We start from the raw sequence: 21,817 nt of genomic DNA on the forward strand, positions 1-21,817 counted from the left end.
AAAAATAACATTTCATTCTCCCATTACAGCTAATTAGTGTCCAGGTTATACAAAAAGCATTAATAAATACAATCGGGAAATAAATTCCAGCATGAAATATCATAACAAGCAGAACCCTCTCCTGAGACAACTACAACTTCCTTCAACTTTTTTTTCGGAATGCATTCCAAAGTTTCCTTCATGATTACTCAGAGAAAATATATGAAGTAAAGAATTATAATGAGTAATCAAAATATATAAGCCTTTAAACAAAATTTCGCATTATTTAAGGGACGCGAAATCAAATATTGAATTCTAGTCCAAGGATTAAATTTCTGTAAGTGCGCAACATGGCGGATGGCGAGTAAGAAACACCAACTAGGGAAATGATCCTGTGTAGTAATCATTTAAAAAAGAATAAACTCAATACTTATACCACCTTCTGACGCCAATATGGTACATTAAGGTTTGTATCCAGTTGATCTCATAGTTTTGTAGTCACTTAAACAGTAGCATTTGGTTTGGGGAGAAAGATGGTGCCCCTCGTCACCCCTTTATTGACCTGCTAGCCTGTTTAGGTTATTTCGTGTTTTCTACTTCTGGCTCTAGCTTTAAGAAAACTTACCCTAAAATTTAGTTCTGCGTGCATTTTCTTCGAATTCCAGTTGTTCTTGACTACTATATGTATAACTTGTTATCATGTAGATGATATATTGAAGCGCTGTCATTGTGAGCATCGTTGTTAATGCTGGCCATGATGCAAAAATCAATCATACGCGTTCAGGAAATTTAGTCTGACCCGTATTTGATCATTTTAGTCTATATTTAGCTGTGTTCCTGCATCTGAGCCGATGAGTTGATCTTTGCTGTGAAATACTGTGACAATGTTTATTTATGCTTAAGTGTGTATTGACCCTTCCGCATTAGTTACCCCAATTTTCATTCTTCTTGCGTTTCAGTAATGATTACCTGATGGATCTCTCCGATTGACTGGGCAGCATTATCGGATACCGCCTATCTCTTCAACACACGATAAAATGGATCCTAATGTGTGTCCAGTTTGCACGCTCTACCTTCGGGAGGGCATCACGCTACATAACCATCTCAATACCCACCCGAAAGACCAAGTTATTGAAGCATTGGTGAGATGTGCATCTCTAGGAGTGCCCGGTTCAGTCAGGAACGAGACAAGTGATAGTGTTCAAGACCCCATTACTGCCACTCAGCCCAGCATCGAGACTTCAACGACACCTGTTCATCACTTTACGAGTCCACTGCAGACAATAGCATCTGTACCGACTTCAGCATCTGTGCCAGTCTCTAGTCCGTATGGAATCCCAGGCTCAATAACCTTACCCAATGCCATTCCTTCAACAAATGCTATTACCACTACCAACCAGAACTCCACTCCCATTGCGCCGTTGCAGCCATTCACTATAGGTTTGGGCAGCTCTGGAAATCAGTACGCTAGTACTTTTGCTTACCAGCAGTTCTGTGGTGGTGGGGATGGCGCGTTTGGTGCCGGCCCTCTGTTGCTTACCATGAGTCCTCAACAGCAATATGCTGCTTATAGCAGCAGTAGTAGTAGCAGCAGCAGTAATTCAGTCCTTCAAATGGTCTTTAATCCTTATTCGGTGGACCAAGTAATTGGAAGTCAGCCCTATCCCACATCAGGACTTATAGCTGGCATTGGTATCGGACCTACTTTGCAAACGTGCCAACAGGTAATGAAACATTTGAGTGAATTACTAAGCAAACGCTTTAAACATTATTGACATTTAAATTTAAAAGTAATTTGGTTGAGATTCGGTCGTGGAGTGAAGTAACTATTAGCCTTAATGCTGTTTTTTCTTTGAAGTGGTGTCTATTTGATTCTGCAGTCAATGAAATTGCTGTATTATAGATAGGATAGAACTAATAGGGTGCTGTAGTTCCGAAAAACTTAAGTTCGAACAAGCTCCAACAATTTCTTCCTGATGATACTCTTCTCTACCTACCTGTGACCATAATATTTAATTATCACTTCATGAAGTCATTTGGGCGGCTGAATCACCTGTCGAAATTTTCATTATATTTAAGAGATTATTCATTCACGGCTTGCATCAAAAGCACTTGCTATTGAAATTATTTCTCAAAAAAAGTTTTTTTCGTTATATTTTGTGCGTAATCACTTTAGTCTTGCAACTTTGTTCCCTATCAATTAAATAATTCATAGTAGTTATTTCACATATGTGTAGTATGTAACAATAAGAGGAGCTTGTCATTTGAAAGGGAAAGTGACTGTGATTTTTGGTTGGAGGTTCTTGTAGCTTCTATTATTTATTATAGTTGTATCTGTCGAGAGATTAATTTTCTTGTACATTTCAAATGAGTTGAGCAAAATGTTTCACATACAGCATTTCTCAGAAGAGACTATTCTCATCGATTATTTTGATGCTAGCATTTCATCAATAGCTCATGATGTTGATTGATTAAATCCTCTATTGTGAGAAGTAAATGTTATACCTTTACATATGTAATAAGACGAAAGAAAGTTTCTTGATCAAAGGAAGTTTTAAACCATGGTCCATATATACGTATATAAGGACCATGTTTTAAACTATCTTCAAGTAAGTAAAGATATTTCAGTCTCCATGAGCAGGAAAAAATTATTGCTTAAGAATTTCTTCTGATTCTTTTTTCTATTAATGCATGCCTAACGTAAGCCTGAATCAGGTAGATAGGAATTTTTTGCATAGGTATCCGGATATCATTAAAGGTATTGCTTTTGGAAACCATGAAAGTGATCGAGGATTCTATCTTGTTTACGTGTTGCACATTCGGTCATTGTGGCCACTTCTTTTACTAAGTTAGTTCTCGTCTGCAAAAAAATATATGTGATAGAATGATTACATGTTGAAATATAAGCTTCAACTATGAATATCATAGAGTTCATAACAGATTAGCTGCAAAAATCAACATAATTGATGACGGATAATTGGGGGTTTGAAATTACTGGTGATTGTAACCTTACTTCAATCCCACTGTGAGATTTCATTGAAAATGGAGATTTATTTTTTAAATAATTAATTTATGATGTTACCTAATTATGAAATATTTTTCCATCTTATTATCCATGACCAGCTTCTTGAGCTATTCATGATGAAAATTTGACGGCCTTTACCCTTGTACAGATAAGTTGATGTTATTAACTAGTGGCATGCAAGTCACGGCTTCTCAGCTACTCCTTGACCTTGTGCAATGTGCTCTGGCTTCACATGGTTCATTGCTGGCCATACTGTTGTGGTCGATTCCTTCCCTCAGTGGAATTTTCACCCTGAACCTATTAATGAACCAGCACTGTAATGATGGCACCAGCTCATTATGAGTGGGCTGCAACTTTAGTGTGTTTCTGTTTCATTCTTACAAAAGATTGGTTGAATGGCTTTTTTGTGGTAATTTTTCTCCACATTTCATTTACCAAATTCTTATCATGAATTGTCAATATAGAATCTGAATGAATGACCCCTTTACACTCTCTTTGTTCCAGGATTGCGGCCTTCCTATGGCCTCTAGGGTGAACGCACGTCATTGAGCATTTCACATTTAGTTGACAGTATGGACTCTTATGGAGATTAGTTTCCCATCTTATTTTCCACCAACTGTCCTTTGTTTCATTTCCAAATCATAAAAACAGTACTATCCAACTTATAATGATGCCTTTCAATGCATGAGTACACGATTCATTAATGAAGGGAATATCTATCCATTAAGTAAATAATACAATTTATTAAAAAAATTGTTATTTTCCACTACTTACACTGATTTGTTTTCTTTATTTTTTTCACTCAATTTCCGGCCACTGCTTTACTGTTCCCAGCATTTGCTTGAAACTTTCACAGAAAGTTTATTGAGTTATTCTCCATGAGGAAGTGCTTAACTTCATGATCGATTCATAAAGCTGCATTTGTGTAACTGAATGACTTCAGGACAAAAAGTTTGGAATTTTTGTCGTGTAAAAAGTAGTCACCTGCCAGTTCATGTATCCTATGATTTAGGCCCTTGAATATACAGTTGAAATTTGATGAAAAAAAGTTCGTTTTATTTTTCATTTCATTGCTTTATCAATTAGGAAGGGAGTTACGAATGCTTAAAGTTAAGAAATATTACAGCAGCATGCGCTGCCACAGAACTCTCCTTATCCTGTCTCGCCAGCTTGCCTCATGTTAAGGGGAGGGTTCGGAAAACTAGCTTGGTATTTTAATACTCATACTATGACTTAACATTATTATTGCCATAATTACTTGTAGACATATTTCATTACATTTTTCTACAGAAATGTGAATGAAACTACGCTAAAAGTCTAAAGCATTCAAGCTTTGTCAGCTCAGAAGAGAGATCATATCTTAAAAGTAGCCTTCTATAAGCTATACATAAATGCCCATGTTTGACACTAGGGAAAGTTGATTTGAGCGTATTGCTCATTGAGGGCATCTGGAAATTATGTTGAAATTCTCTGAACAAGATATGAAAATGCAATGTAAATAATCTACCGGATGGCAATCTATCTTATAATCTAAATACCTGAGAGACGATTAGTTATTAATAAAAGAGTTAATTGTGTTTTGGTTCCTCCAGTGATGAGAAAATACCTTCTTTAATACAAGTAAAGAAAATTATGGTGTTTAAAGGATTTTCTACTTTAATTTAGAAAAAAATTATATTGGCCTTTGTCCTAATGCTTTTTTTTAGTATTGAGTGGATATTTTCATGCATAATTTACAAAATAAACAAGTAATGATAATATAGTGATGCTTTTTGCGGTATTCAGCATTATTCTGTATCCTTTTCAATGCTGAAAGTAATCATTTCTGCTTTCTGTCCAGATACTACCATCCTTAAAATTTCAGAGTCAATGTGGTGAAATGTTTTCCAACTGGAGGTTACTAATGGTCACCCTGATGGGAACAATATCTATTTCTATCTGTCAGTTTCACAACATGAAGGAAAACTCCATAGAGAGAATAAGTACCAACTGTAATAATCAACTAAGCAATATCCCTAACTCATATAAAATATGTTTAACACTCTCTATTTGCTTGTTGCAATTTTTGACAAATCCTATAGCTTTCCTTCCTATTGTAGCAGGTTAATGGACTAAGTCTTTCTTTGTCAGATCCCATATATTCCCTGAGTGAAGTATGGGCCCAATTGACATTGTTCAATGTGGAAATGATTCAACAGATTATTTTCCTCCCTTTAGAGATTATTGTTGGTATTTGTAACATGTAAAAATAAATAATTTGCAATACTAAGTGGGAAATAAGGGGGAGACAAATAAATGATGTGATCAAGGTTTATTCATACCTTGTCTCCTGGGAAGAGTTAATCTATGCATGTGATGTGGCACAAGCCTATCAGTTTAAATCATCATACGTCAACAATTCTAAGATTGGTTTGATGCAGCTCTCCATTCCAATCTCCTATCCACTAGCCTTTTCATTTGGACGTATTTCTTCTCTTTTACATCCTTGAATACCTGTTCTATGTAACTCAATCGGGGCCATCCCATACCCTTCCTCCCCTATTTGTCCATCTACAATTATTTTCATCAGGCCATCATGACTCATAATGCATCCAACTACGTTGTGCTAGCGTTTCCTTAAGGTTTTTAGAAGACTTCTATTTTCTCCCTATCTTCATGGTACATCCTCATTAAAGTTGATGGTTTGAGGCGTCACTTTGTGGAATTTACTCATAATGAATGAAAATTGTACTTTGTTTTTCCACTTAAATATTTATTCAATCACGACCACGGCTTTGACGCACTGCGTCATCCTCAGGCAGTGGATCCTTGCTTATGTGGAAAAACAAAGTACAGTTTTCATTCATCGTACATCCTCATTTCTTTCTGTGTGTATCCATTTTATCTTCATCATTCTTTGGTAGCACCACATTTCGAAAACTTCTGCTCTTGACTTCTCAGCTGCTGTCAATGAGTAAGCCTCGCTCCCATAGAGAAACTTGTTCCATGATTGCTTCCTTACCACAATGCCTGTATTCTCAGCTGTAGGGAGGCTCTTCTTTTTATCGAAAACCCTCTTTGCCTGCACTATTCCACTGACTATTTCTTTCATGGTTTGTCCATTGTTGGTTATGCGGCTTCCTGGGTAACAAAACTCTTTTACGTCTTCAAGCTTTTGTTTCCTTAGTTTAATGCTTGTCCCAGCCTCCTCTTTTTTGCTTCATGCTAGTGCCATAGTCTTCTTTTCGTTGATTTACAGCTGATATCTGGCCATCGTCCTTTCCATATTTGTCAAAGTCTTCATTAAATATAACTTAAAATTGAGTCATTTTTTTCCGCATATTCTGCATGGAAATATATCATTTTATCATTTATTCTTTTCTAAAGTGTGACTAAGTCACGTTCTATGTCAAAAACATTCAAGTCCTGTTTTGAAAATCTGATGCTGGTTCAATTCCAGGGGAATGTACTGTCGGATTCAACAATACTGCAACAAATAAAGCGGTGACACTTTCTCCACAGTTTGTAGACTGACTTTCAGTATTTTCAATTGCACCTGTAGGACAGAAATTTGAACAACATTCCCACCTCCCTCAATATTTTTATTGCAGCATTATTAGGGGGATATGTATGCAAGATATGTGTAATGTTTAATACCTCATAAATTTAAAGTATACCGGGACTAGCAGCGGTGATAACTTTTACGAGAGTCACCCACAATGCACAATCGTGCGGAAGATCCACAGAGAAAAAATCATTTGCCTTGACCGGGATTCGAACCTGGATCCCCCGATTTCCGGCGAACACCTCTTTGTGTTCTATGTCCGGGCCTGCTCTCCGGCTGTGGCGCTGTGCGCACGATTTGGACTGCCTGTGGCATCATATGCTCAGCAGTCCAGCAACATCTTTTCCAGTAGTGTCCGAAAATATCCACAGGGAAGACTGACGCCTCGGTAGCTTAACTGGCTAAAGCACTCGACCGGAAATCGGGGGATCCGGGTTCGAATCCCGGTCAAGGCGAATGATTTTTTCTCTGTAGATCTTCCGCCCTCATAAATTTTGCAGCTCATGTTAAATAATAATTCTACCTCCAGAACTTCAATTTACTTTCTCTCGTAAATTAGTCAATCCGTCGAAGTATATTTTTTACAATTAATTCTGAATTTTTTCGAGGAGAGATAGCAAACATGACATGCGTATATAAAATATCCACCAGAATATCTCAGCAAATAAGGCCAGTGTTAACATTCAGTTTGATTTAGTGAAGTTAGAAGACTGGTTCATTCCCTTGCATGACTTAGAAAAGCATGTAATGAAACTCCGTTGCAGTCAGTGAGTGAGTTGGCCTAGTGGTAAAGGAGAGGAATTTTTTTATTTCAATTTTTTCAAGATTCAATTTCTTCAATTTTATCTGCCATTTTCATTTGAAATTAAGCCATTCTTTATTCAAATTTGTATGTTTTCCCCATGTATGTGTACCTGCAGATTGATGGGTTTAAAATGAATAGCAACATTTTCTTCTAGGCATCTTAAAAAAATTTGCCTTTCCCCTATTTATCTTAAACCATCCCTACTAACCTTAAGCGATAGTAAAAATGTGTAACCCATTGATGATCAGAAAATTAGTGTTTGATGAAATAAATAAACTGAATAGGGCAATGATATTTATCAAATAAAGCTTACAGCTTTTATTCACCATAAAGGGTCACCAATTCTTATCACATCTTTTTCTTCTTTTATAGGTCCAAACAAATGTGCTTCAGCAGGTTGTTACAGCATCACCCATAGTGGCTGCTGCAATTCCTCAAGTTCCAGTCGAGGATAAGGAAAGAGGGACGGATGATAACAAGAATCAAGTGCTTTCACAGCCAGAAGAAGTTATCACTGATGAAGTACGTGAACAAATTGAGCCAATGCAAAGAGAGAGAACTGGAGGCCTGGATTTGTCTCACCTCCCTCGTGATTTAACTATCCATCAAAACACAATCCCATCATCCAGTGGCCAGTTTGCGATGAAGAGTGGTTCTCTACCTCTGGGATTTGGACCATCACAACAGAGAGTTAATCGGCGTGGAAGACCTAGGACAAAGTCTCTCACTAAGGCCCCCAATCCTAAACGTCAGCAGAGTCATAGTAGTACAAATAGAAATATTGTCCCTTCTCTACCAGGATCTACAATATTATTGCCAGTTACTGACAAATCAGGGCCTAAAAGGATGTTGAATAAACTGCAAAATCCGAAACAGTTAAGTATCCCGGAGCAGATTAACAGAGTTTTTGAAGAAAACCATGGGGTAATGGATGGGCCATTTGTGGGTAGTTCACAACATCCAGAGAAACCGATATTCGAAAAACAAAGAAAGCATTTCACTACAAAGCACCAGGAGAGTGTTGAAATTGTTGACAATTGTGCTGAGGCCTCACATAATGGGCAGCCAAAGAGGGTTGTGATAAGTCCCATGAATGAAGTCGTTGATGAAGTTAAAGATGGTGATAATTGGAATGACTTCTCCTTATTTCCTCAAAATGGAGGTACAGTGGACACGGACCAAGGCACTGTGCATTCTGCCCAACAAGGAATGAACCATGATGATCAAGATGACGACCACTTCCAGTCAGATTGTTGTTTTGAAAATGAAGAGATGGATGGTCCCTTGGAAGATCCGTTGAAAAATGCTGATAGCAAAAATAGTGAGGACATGGAGATTATCGTCCTCAATCAGTGGGATAATGCCAGAAATAAGGACAACTCTAAGAATCCACCCACTGTGGCAGATGTGGTCGGGGTTATTCATGAAAGCAGGGATACCAACAGGGCTGTAGAGCATGGTAAGGAAAGTCAAGTAGAGTACAATGGAGAGCAGAAGGATTACGAAAACAATCAAGTCCAGAACTCCGAGTGCTGGGTACCGACATCCGAGGCTGTAGCTATGACTGATGAGGTCAAGGATCAGAACTTCGGGGGCCATTCGTTGGAGACCAATGATGTCATGGGGGTGGAACAGCGGGATAATGTCACAGTGGAATACAGTCAGGATTGTAGGCCTTGTGGCTCGGAGGAAAGTCGGCCAAATCTTTCGGAGTGTCGACCTGTGGCTGCTGGAGATGAATGTTTGGAGGGTACTTCCAATATTCACCCTGGAGGTGCGAGCCTAAATCCTGCTCAAGGGGACACTGAGAACGCTCTCCCTGCACCACCAAGCCCGGTTAACATCTTTCAGATTGACGGGATGAACATCATTCTGTCATCTCGGCTAATCGAGCAGACTGACAAAATGAGGGAGAGGTTGGGAATCTTCGAAGGCTTAGGGCCAATGGCTGGCAGCTATGGGGACATTTCCATCCCAGAAGGAATACTGGAAGAGGAGGGCCTTGTAGTGTCTGATATAATAGCTGATGAGGCCATGCCCCCTAGAGGTGAACTTTCTGGACAGGAGGGAATGGGTAGTGGAAGCAACTGTAGTGATGGTGGACCCATTGAAGATCCCCTGCCCAAGACCGAGGGATCCACTGTTTGGACATCTGGAGGATTTTCGGTAAGTTGGCTGATCTGCAGAAAACATTTCATTCGTATTTTCACATTTTTTCTGTTTCTTTAAGGATTTATCGTTTTGGTTAATTCAAGTTCATGCTGGAAGTTACAATTGTCAGGGTGTCCAGCGACCGGAAAAATTGGGAATTGTGCGTGAATTTTTAGTCCTTGTAATTACGCATGAATTTTTCATGGAATTATGCTCCAACCTGGAATTTTAAAGTCTTTTATTTCACATAAAAATTTGCCAGTTCAACACCCATTTTCTGGCCTAAAATGTGTCTGTCAAAATTTTAAGTGCAGTACCCAATTAGAATTTTTACAGCTGCAACGAAATGTGAAATGTCAGGCAAGGCAAAAGTATCAAAATTTCTAGAACCCTTGACTCAAGTAAGATTCAAAAGTGCTAAGAATAGAATGCCAGGTGACGGCAACATATACTTTAAGAGGTTGAAGCAGCTTCTTGACTTGCATTGAATAAATTTAAATTTTTAGAGACAATGTGTGTTAACTAACATATTCTTCGTCCTTGTAAATACATAAATATTATTATTAAAAAGTATTTAAGTAATTTTGAGTGTTTAAAAATTCTTATTTATCGCTGTAAATATGTAACATTAACCCTGGAATTTTATAAAATTTCCCTGGAAAACCAGGAATTTTTCTGCTATGATTGGCTGTATACCCTGATTGTATTGGCCATCATGGTTCATCTACAGTAGCAACTATATTGTCTCGATTATAATTCTTCATTTTTGCTTAATATGTATCTCCAGGAGATAAGTAATGTGTATTGAGAGAAGACATTCCAGTGCTAGTGACTCATGTTTTTTTCCGAAACTGAATACTCATCAATTTTGGTTGGGAGACAATATCCTTGAATAAGATATGTACATATATGAATAAGATGATGAGGAATATGAAGCAGAAGAATCACGTCAGTCTTAAAAGATGACATAGTTGATTGGAGAACTGAGTGAAGAGTTGCATCTAACTAATCAATAAATAGCTAGCGATTGATGATGATGGTGACTTTATAAGGAATATACTGTAAATTTTGGCCAAGCATTAGGACTAGGGATGTGCGAGTAGTACTTTCTGATCTCCAACATTTTCTCATTTTTCCATTTCCCCTGTAAGTTTTCTATTCTGAATGCTCAGACTAATGTAAAAAGGAAAAGATAATGTGGAACTTTATCATTAATTTATCATAATTAGGAATTGAAGGAAAATTAATATGTCTTAAATAGTTCCATAAGGACTATTGAAATAAATTAACCTTTCGTAATATGTTGGCGATTTAATTTACTTATGTATTCAAACTACTAAAAAAACCTGAGTATATGCATTAGCACAATTGTAATAAAGATTAATGATTGAGTCATAAAATGTTTGATCCTTTCAAATTCTCTTGCAGAAAAAGCAATTGCTCTACATTTTCAGGCAGGAGGTTTTGACTTCTCCATGTTACAGTATTACTGCCTGCATAAAATTGTCTTTCGCTACACACTTGTGTGGCTGAACCAGCATTTTTTGCCAAAATTGCAAGATTTGGGATCCTTGGGAATTTTTATTAAAAATAATATCAACAATTTTTATGGATCATTAATCTTCATAGAATTTAAATTGACAGAGTGAACAAACTATTGACCAAAAAATGTTTCTTTATTTCCCACTTCCTTTAATGAAAATTAGCCACTATTTCTTTGTAATTACAAGGAGGCTAAACGCAACAAAGAAATAAACGAAAATTCACATCGGAAGCACGTAGTACTCTTAGTACTCAAATATGCTAAGAGATGGTGCTAATTGTGATGTAAAACACTGAAGAAAATGGGCATTGTCCACGAAAGCCTAAAAGTTACATTTCTTTCAAAGAAATATTGGCATCGATTACCTATTCTCTCGGCATTTTAGTAAGTAGGGTATATATGTATTGCTTAAGAAAGTATGAGCGATGCAGCGGTCCACTCGGAATATGCCGCCGGGTCGGAAGACAGTCAGCAGCCGCTCTCGGCACCCACGCGGACCACTATAGTAGTCGACTGTTATGTATACAGCAAGCTGAAACTCCCGGGTCAAGGAATTACGACGACTTAAAAATTTAAAAACGATATTATTGAATGAATTTCATGATAGAGCCTCCTGTCGGCAGTTTCCTGAACTTACTGGCCTCAACAGCACTATAACCGAAACTACTCTCTAACTACTACTCGACATCTGTAATTCTACTCAAAACATACGAGTCGAATACCAACTACTTGACTTGACTCGAATTTTCGAGTACTCGCACATCCCTAATTAGGACTTTTGGAAAGTAACTCATCTCGTTACAATGAGGGGTTTGATGACAATTCCAGCCTAATTAAATCCATATTTGGCATGGAAGATTAATTTTTACTGGTAAAAATCAATCTCCCATACCATCATCAATAATCATCCATATATGTAGTTTAGTCTTCCTTAGAAAGTAAACTTGCCATCAATGTTTCCAAAGAGTTAAGGCCTAATTACACGATGTATCAACCTATACGAGTTAATGTTTAAATGTATGAACACATGAATGAACACAAAGATGCACCGTGCAACCACCCAACTTGTGCAATTGCATGAACAAAAAATAAAACCTGTTCTAATTTGGTTCATGTGTTCTGTGCCAGTCCACAAAAATTGTTTATGCAAGCAGACATTAACTCGTACAGGTTAATGCCCCGTGTAACCAGACCTTAAGAAGCTATTTTAAGGTTATGTGAATTTGGGATTGTATGACAAGAGTGCTTCCAATTTTTTGGATGATTTGGTTCTTTGATTCTCACTCACTGCAGTTATGGAAACCTCTGCAGAGAAGAACTGGTACTGAAGTAATTGGTGGGAAAACCAGTTTGAACCTTGTTCAGCAACTTATGTTACTACAATGGCATTAAAAATTATGATGATTGGACACCATATTATTACTACATTTAATCCTAGATATGAACAGTGGTGGGGATAGAAATGTATGAGCATAGTTAATGTTTTCAAAGGACAGGCAGTTGATTACAATTTAAATTAGATGGTATGAATTCTATGTTTTAGAAGGTATATCGGTGATTTCTCATGTCAATTAAAAAAGTGATATCAAAAGTCTTATTCTCAACGTTCAACTACTGTGCTGCCTACTACTTTAAGATTTGCCTGTCACAATAAATGGTATCTACTGTATGAAGTAAGTTGCGCAAAAAGAATATGTGCCTCACAATGGTATGGATTCATATTAGATTTTAACTATGCATGTATTTGGTAAAAGAGAATTCATATCTGTGAGAATTCTTTTCCATTGATCCATAACCCAATCTGATTTTCATAATTTTATCATCATTTTCATTAGCTATCCTAAGATTGGTGTGATGCAGTACTCCTCTCCATTCTCCTACCATCCATTTTGTTAACACTAACACAATTCTTTTATCTTTGATCCTTCATTATGTGTTCCCTTCCCCTGCTGTTCTTCCCTTCAACTCGAACTTCAACAAATTTGCTTATAATTTAGTTTTCAAAGCTGTGGCTTTCACTGTTGGCTTTTGTATATGTAGTTTTGTTGTCTCAGTCAAACTCTCTATAGGATGGCTGGTGTCTTCAAATAATTGACTCCTTTTTGCACTCTTGTTTAATTCACAGCTCTTCCCAGCTTCTGCCCGCCAAGGTGGTGCACAATGTGATCTGCTGCCTGGAGGTGAAGCCTGGTCTCCCGTCGAAGGTTTCAAGGCAAGACAAGAGCCTGCTGTCCCTTCTGTTATGCCAGAAACAGTGCCAAAGAAGAAGCCGCGTGCGAAGAAGAGTGCAACTGCTGGGAGTGCCTCTAAGGCTACCGCAGACTCTGCAACAAAGACAAAGGCCAAGAGACTCTATCACTGTTGGACTTGTTTGGAAGTATTCAACTGCCCTAAGGAGAGGAGGGTACACCAGCGTGAGAAGCATGGGGGGGAGAAGGCGATGGGTGCAGCTACTCCTGCAGATGGCTCTCTTGTCCCTCCCGCCCAAGGGGATGGGCAGCAGCCAAGCTTGGTGGCTGGCCCAGAAGTGGGTGTGCCGTTGGTGAAGTCAGAGGTGAGGGAGGCTAAGATGGAGCCCAAGGATCCCGCAGATGTGGATGTAAATGAGTCCAAGGTTTCCACTGATTTAGTGGACTCAAAGGAAGCAGGACAAGCTGCTGCCGCCAAGTTAACTCACCCCTGTTCCGACTGCGACCGCTCATTTCCCTCTGTACGATCTCTCACTGCTCATCGCCGAGCTGCTCACAGAGACTCGAGATTCAAGTGTCCAACATGCGCAGAGAAGTTCCTCAACTCAGCTGATTTCACCAACCATGTCCGAACTGTTCACCCCCTGGAGTGTTCAATGTGTGGCAAACAATTTTGTCGACAGCAGTCTCTCCGCCTTCACCTGAAGCGCCACCTGAGTGTCAGGCCGTACAAATGCACCCAGTGTGACAAAGCTTTTGTCACCAACCAGAAGATGGAGGAGCACCTCAATTCCCACACAGGCCGCACGCCTTTCCAGTGCCCCTTGTGCCCCAGAGCTTTCCGCCGCCACAGCAATCTCATTCAGCACCGCAAGCACCACCACTTGAAAGTCAAGCGCAAAGTCAGGGACTTCTTCTGCCACTGTGGGGCCGTGTTCCATTCCGTGAAGAAGCTTGAGTGGCACAAGGAAACGCACGAGGACAAGCCCAAGGCATGTCCCCACTGTAGTGATCGGTTTGTGCACCGTGCAGGCCTCACGCGTCACATACGGCAGGCCCATGACCGGCGTTATGTCCCGCTCGGAGCTAGAGAGGACGTCAACGTCGAGTGCCCAGTGTGTTCGGCCGTCTACCTCAAGTCCTCCCTCCACATCCACATGAGAGTCCACTCTGGGGAGAGGCCCTTTTCTTGTGGAATCTGCGGAAAAGGGTTTGCCACCAAGTGGAACCTCCAGCTCCACCGCTGGGTTCATGCCAGTCCCCACTCAAAGCCATTCAAGTGTGCGACATGCAAGGCAGCCTACCACCGGCGAGTTGACTTCATTGCCCATGTCCGTTCCCACCGTAAGGTCAGGCCTTATGTCTGCAACACGTGCGGCCGAAGGTTCATGAGAAAGTACAACTGCGTGCGACATTCTAGGGAGCATGAGACGGGGAAGGCATTTGAGTGCACAATTTGTCAGAAGCGTTTCCATCGGCGGTATTACCTGAAGGAGCATCTCAGGATTCACACAGGACTGAGACCTTATGTTTGCCATGTGTGTGGGAAGGCATCTGGTACTAAATCTAACATGAATAAACATGTTCGCATCCACCATGCTAGGGAACCTGTCAACACGGAAGGTTAAGTGTGGCTCTCAGCATGAAAATGTGGTTTTAAATCAATAAGTTGTGAATAAAGAAAAAGGTGTTTCTTTGTGAAATCCATATTGTGGAGTTGCAGGGAAGCCAGTTCAAACAGGGTTTTTTTAGTGGAGACCTTGGAAATATGTTAAATTGGGACCTATCATGTATGTCTTGGATGCTTATGAAATTTCATTTATGTGCATCATATTTAGCAAATATCTTTTTGTACATAATTAGAAAATGCTCTTTCTGGAGGAAAATTTCTTTTCTTCTTTTGTCCGCAAATTTTTAGGAAAGAAATTTAGCCTCATTGGAGATTAAATATGAATTTTTGTACATAATTTCACATTTTGAATACTTGGAGTTTATGAATTAATTTTATTATTGACGCAGAATGTGCAACTTCTTTAGTGATGAGAAGGCAAAAGTTTCCTAATTGTTTTGTAAATACAGAAATTTATGTTTGGATAATCTATGGTTTTATATTTATTTACGGTGCAATTAACTCTGTCCAAAAGCAAATATTTCAAATTGTGTGTATAATTAAGCAAGCTCCAAGAGATATGCTTTCTGCACACAAGTAAATAAAAAATAAACTATGTTTGTGTTCCCAGTGAATTGAATGGCTGAGTACTAGATGCCGTTACATGTATATGTCCCTAATTGTTGGGAATTAGTTTCTAGGGCATCCTCAAGCTGTTAAATACAAGAACTGGAGATTACAGGAGGACCCTACAGGAAAAAACTATAAAATTCATTCTTTCAGGTATATGTGATCAATTTATTAAGAAAAATTCCTCTTTGGTTTTACATATTTATGTGATCAACTTCAATTCCTGTTTGGTTTTTGTGTGTCTAATGTGATCAGTGTTTTATTTCTGTTTGATATATATTTACATGTTTCCCTCCTAATCCGCGAAAAGAAACCCAAGCCACCTCTCTTTCTACAAAAAAATTATCGGACGTGTGTATGTGTGAGTGTGTACATGCAAAATCTTTTAAGTGTATGGTGTGGTTATAAACCATGGAATTCTGAAAGAAAATTGTGTATCTCTTGAACTGTTAACAAATATTTGTCTGCAAATGTATTGCAAAGGAATTGGCAAGGGACTTCTCATTGCAATGTTTTTTTTTATATTTTCCCTTTCCTTATGATTTGTAGATGATATAAAAATTTGTTTCCTGTAAATTATTCTTAATTCTTTCTGTGTCTTTAAATATTGCCTGGTTATAATCAACTTTAAGGCATTGCTAAATTTTGCAAAAAATATATGAAACATGCAAACTCTATGCAGTTGTTTCATTTTTTTGGGATGATTTACGATAAGTAAATAGTTTTCATGAACCATTATTTGTAGAATAAATTTTCAACCGTGTGATACTGCATCTTGTGATATTTGTCTCATTTTGGTGAAGTATTACAAAATGCTTACTTTTTAAAAAGGAAAGCGGCTTTTTTATTAATGTGAGGTGGGCTTTTAAAATCATATGATGTAGTTAACGTATGCATGTCATCATGCACCTAGCCATTCATTTCTTCTCCATATTCCCTAAGTATTAAAAAAGAAGTTACAGCCACTATTTAGGTAAGCAAAAAATCAATTTGATAATATTCAGGGGTATTTTGCTCATGTGTGGTTGTAAATGGATGAATGCATAATAAAACGAAAATTATTAAGGGTTCATCCCAGGATGTGATTGGGTTTGCTTAGAACATAGGCTTGCTTCCGCGGTAAAGATAAGGTGTCCTTTAATCAGTGCCAATTTGGGGTCAGTAATGAGGTGTCAATATCACAGAAAAGTATTTTGGGTCAACGGTTAACATGGGAGTTTATCCTGTAGAGGAGGAGAGTTTAAGCAATCTATTATGCATCATAATATGGAGGACGACTGACACAGCTCAACCCTTACAGGGTGCATTGTGTGATTTTTGTGAATGAGTCAACTGTCCATTTGCATTGTATCAAATATTTCAATGTGCTCTAAGTTTTGCTTTTATCCTGCCCTGTATAACCTGTGAATTCCGTCTGATTCTTTTCCCCTATGAATTGCTTACATGATGACATAGGACGTGATTCTCAGCAATAGATGGCAGATAATTTCACCTTTTCAACAATTTTTAGTTGTCAAGGATTGTGTGTGGTCTCCTTCAAACCTTATTGAATGGCTAAATAAAATGTATTCCTCAGGGTCATACTCTCCAGCAGGCCAGTTAAGTGGGGCTATAGAAAACGTTGGGAATGAAATAAATCAATATGAAAAATAAAAAGTAAACGAATATGCTCAAATTATATATTTTTATATTTTACTCTTCTTTTTTTGCAATCCTCTCAGTCTCCCACGAAAGACTGTAGACTTCGGAAATCAGTTTTATTCTATACATGCACGGGCTTAGAGTGCTCATTTAATGAAGTATTGTATGCATTTTTTTGGAATAGCAAGAAAAATACACCCTCTAGTTGTGGGCCTAGTCAAGCAATTTTATTTCATTGCCTATTGTAGTAATATTTTGAAAAATAAAGACTGTGTTTTGATCCATCACTTACTTCTTGAGCTGAGTGAGGGGTAAAGTCGATGCCCTTAACTCTTTTGTAGATAAGTTGTTGATGTCATGAGGTCATGCCGATCATATTACGCCTTCTCAGCTACTCCTCAGTCCCCTGCTTTTGCCTTGCATTTTTCCTTATAGTTCAATCTTTTGGGAGCAATTCCTTCCCTTAATGAGCCATTCTCCCCAAAAGAGTAAATGAACCTAGACTAATGTGAGATGAAATCATCAAATGAGGGTGGCATCTATATATATTTTTTTCTTTAATTTCAAACTTGCAATAGAACATTTTTTTTTTTTAAGATTATCACACCATCTTTCATCTATCTTAAATGTTCCTTTCGGGAAATGCTGCATGGAAAAAATTTTCACCCAATGTTAAGCTCCTCTTACTGGGAGCGTTATCAAGAGAATTATCCTTATTACAGTCACTAGAGAATTGTTGAATGGGAAAGTTATTTATTGTCTGAACACTTTCTTTTCCTCCCATCTTTGGATTTCTTTAATTGATTTGAGATTTTGGTTGAAAGTGAGGGACCACATTGCATGATGTCCAGGGCAGTTGATCCGAGTTTTGTGCCCCTGATTCCCCGAGAATACGTTCCGCACAGTGGCTGAAACTAAAAGTTGTAAGATAAATAGCTGCATACTTAAATCTACCATTAAGACCCCTTAAAGGTAGTGAGGGTGGGTCAGGGAGTAAAGGACTTAGGAATACTCAGCAGTACAAGGATGATCTGGGGAAGGCAAAAGAAACTTGTTGGGGTTGTTGGAACGGTTGCTCCCTATATCCTTCAGCTCCTGATATCATTACCGCTTTCTCAGAATTTTGCCAATTTGCCTTTAAGATGTTATAAGATTATGAAGAAGATATTTCTTTCATAAAAAATCATACTGTAGGTCAAGAAAATGAAAGAACAAAGTGAAGGTAGGTAAAGTTAAGTAGAAAAAGAATTATTTCACCAGTGACATGGCATCAATTCAGCACTGTTTTGGGAAACGTTTAGAAAAAAATTATATCAGCAACAATGAGCTCGTGCACATGAAAAATATTTAATTTACTTTTATTTATTTATTTCCAACTTCCCCGTAAACAGCACACAGCAGGTGTTTCAACATAAACAGTGTTCATCCCAAACATCCATATCCTGGATAGATACCACCTACCCAGGTGGGATTGGAACCCATGACCTTCAGTTGGGCACGCGAGGACTTTACCCCACCGCCACTGAGGCCAGCCTCTTTATGTCTTATAACCTAAAACATATTCCAAGCTGCCACACCCAGAAAGTGTGCCTTGTTCAGGCCAACCCCCCTTTCCCTCATGCAAGGCAGTGGCATCAAGTCTCAATAATGAGATTTTGTTCTTTGTAGTAAGTATATGCTTAACACATTCAATGCGGGCCCTATTTTCATGAACGTCATCGGAATCGGCCGATAAAATAAGAAAGAAAAATAGAGAGAGGTTTTCGCACCATAACTTCAGTTCAAATACTGTTATTGCTATTTACAAACGGCACACATGGGTCAAAAGAGGGAAGCTTGCTTAAGGCCTTGCACATGATCGAAAGACTCAGAAGTGGATAATAGTCACGTACGGAGGCGGAGAAAGGTCCGCTGTCCGACCGGCAGAGCACGTCAATTGACGTGCTCCGTATCTCGGCTTGGACTGGACCACGTCAATTGACATGATCCGTGCTGAATGTGTTATTATTACATTATTTGGAAGTAGACTTGGTGCCCTACATCAGCTCGTGAGACATAATCACAAGATAGAAAAACTGTAAAATGAAAAGCTTTTCACCACATACTATTCAACTACCTGTGTCCAAGTGTACCCTCACTCCCATTAGATCTACCCAATCCTTCTCCTTGCACCGAGTTCGACCAACCAAATACAAATTTGCAATGATCCTTGGACCCAGGGGTGGTCTGGCCAGGTCGGCTGGTCAGCGATCGCCTAGGGCCCAGAGCTTAGGGGACCCCCGCAATGCTCGCAATGTCTATCGTGAAGCGTGTAGAAAAAGTGTAATAAAAAGACCCAAGAGTACTTGAACCACAGTATTTTTTGTCATTATAAAATCTTACGTTTTCATAGGATGCTTTACTTACGACATACTCTGTGTAATAAGATTATATAAAAAATAAAATAAAGGTGTCAGAAGATATAAGAACTTGATGCTTTTCAAAGGGTTATTCAAAAAGACTGTTTTAGAGGTTTTTTTTCAGAACGGCTTCAAGGAAAAAATACACTAAATAATAGATAACAGAACCATCAAGCATTATTATTTTTTATAAGCTGTGAAATTCTCACTTTTCATTATATTTTTTCTAAAGAAATTGCTATTTTTTATTAACTTTTTTCTGGATTTTATCTGAAAACATTTTCCTGGGGGAGGACCCCTGAATGCCACATCCAAAGCATTTAAAGCCTGAATCATCATTTTTTCCATCATTTCCAAGGGACAGCTCCAGCAATGGCAGAAAAAAATACCATTTCTCATGACCCTTTTCGGCAATGGCTCGCAGGATGGGATTTCTATCCCTTTTTCCATCACTCAGCACGTCCCATCTTGTAGAGAACATGAAATATGAATTAGGCTTACTTTTCTATCACTGAAACCATAGTTGGCAATGTCCTTCAGCCAATCAGAATGCACTAACAGCGATTGTTATGCTATGCTTGGCTTTTAATTGAACAACAATTGTAAATAGTTGTGTAAAACAGAATGTGATGGTAAAGCAATGGAAAAAGGTACGGTGGTTATGACCGCGTGATTCAGAAAATGATGGTTTGAGTGATCACTGATCTTTCAGTCCCTGAAAACTTATTGCTGGAACTATCACTCAAAGGAATGGAAAAAATTATTGTATGATTCAGGCATGAGCCTAATACATATTTCATGTTCTTTAGGAATAATACCTGCTGGCTGATGCCTAAAGTTCAAAATTGGTCATACTCATCACGACTGGGGTTGTTCACTCAGACCCAAAATTGCAATTCATTAAAATAATTTGGTAGATGGAAGGGAAAGATAAGTTGATATAGAAAAAAATCCTCCCATTTGATCATTCTCTGGTATATTGAAAATAAGAAAACACAAAAGTTTAAAACCTTATTTTCATGAGTTAGGGAAATAGTTATTGTTCTTATGCATTTACTCCTTGATGATTTATCTTTGATTATCAGGGAAATAATTGCTAACAAGAGGGTAAGTAACAATAAGCTACATAAGGCCCTTGAATGAAAGGAAGAAAGGAGTTCATAGCTAATCAACAGTCAACGGTGACCCACTTAACAAGAGGTCGTGACAACATCAAGACAGAGGCGAACTCAGCATCAATTATAAAGGGTGTCATGACCTGGGCCTGGGGAGTATGGAATACCCCCCACGAGAGAGGGCAGTTCTCCCCTAAAAAATGTTTATAAAATACATACTCATTTTTCAACATATTTTGGGGCCGAAAATTTCGGATGAACTCTTGACAACAGATGAAATTGAACAATTTTAGATAAATAAAATTCCAACTTTTCTCACGTTTAGGACTTGTAGCCATGCATTTACATACCTTTACAAGGATACAAAAATTATTAAACTAATAAAAATAAAATTATGACCCCCCCTAAATATGCCACTGCATGAAGACACCCGTGAAAGAGTTAAGGCAGTCAATTTTCCAATATGAATTCATCAAGAAGTAGGTGATGGAGCAAAAAATAGAAAAATATGGATCTTCATTTTTCAATTTCTACCACAATAAAAGTAATGGTTGAACAAGCCCATTCTTTTTAGTATCTACGTCAGTGGCGTAACTATGGGGGGATGAGGGGATGTATCCCCCCCAAAGCCTCTGAGAAATCAAAATATTATCTGAAAATCTTGTATAGATTTGATACATAATAACTACATCTGCTGAAAGTTAAATTTTCTGTCAGCATCTAAGCCAGGATAAAGGCATCTGAACCATGACCTGTTGAAAGATTATTATAAACTTTTTGGAAATATATAGTTCCTTTTATGTACTCAAGATTTAAAAGCATTTGACATAGGATAGCAAGTGACTTATACCGTCCTTTACTGCTTTCAAAGGAGAGAGACCTAATTACTGGCATACAGAAGGCAACATAGGTAGTTACTAAACCTAGGTGTGCTAGGTGTCCTAGGTTCAGCTGATTGAAGTCATATGGAAACAATCTTCATTTATGGCAATATACATATTTCCATTGGTCAGTGGGTCATCCACCTACCTGAGAGCTGATTTTGATTGGCTGGTTAAAATTAATTTTAATCATTGATAGCATGATGGCTAAAAATTGGATCAATTAGGTGCTAAGCATAAATTATGTTATTCATTTAGAAGCTTTATGAAAATTTTGCACTCTGTCAACCACAAGATTAAGTGCCA

At 38.2% G+C, this 21,817-nt stretch overlaps 1 protein-coding gene across 1 annotated transcript; it reads left to right on the top strand.

Moving 5' to 3' along the window:
• Positions 1-186: 186 nt before the first annotated feature.
• Positions 187-16,151, top strand: LOC124164095. Its single transcript, XM_046541267.1, has 4 exons — positions 187-445; positions 939-1,703; positions 7,726-9,519; positions 13,173-16,151. The coding sequence occupies exons 2-4, from the start codon at positions 1,017-1,019 to the stop codon at positions 14,862-14,864; spliced, it is 4,173 nt and encodes a 1,390-aa protein (XP_046397223.1). The 5' UTR covers positions 187-445; positions 939-1,016; the 3' UTR covers positions 14,865-16,151.
• The last annotated feature ends 5,666 nt before the right edge of the window (positions 16,152-21,817 follow it).

This window comes from Ischnura elegans, chromosome 8 (genome assembly GCF_921293095.1).
Source record: "Ischnura elegans chromosome 8, ioIscEleg1.1, whole genome shotgun sequence".
NCBI lineage: Eukaryota > Metazoa > Arthropoda > Insecta > Odonata > Coenagrionidae > Ischnura > Ischnura elegans.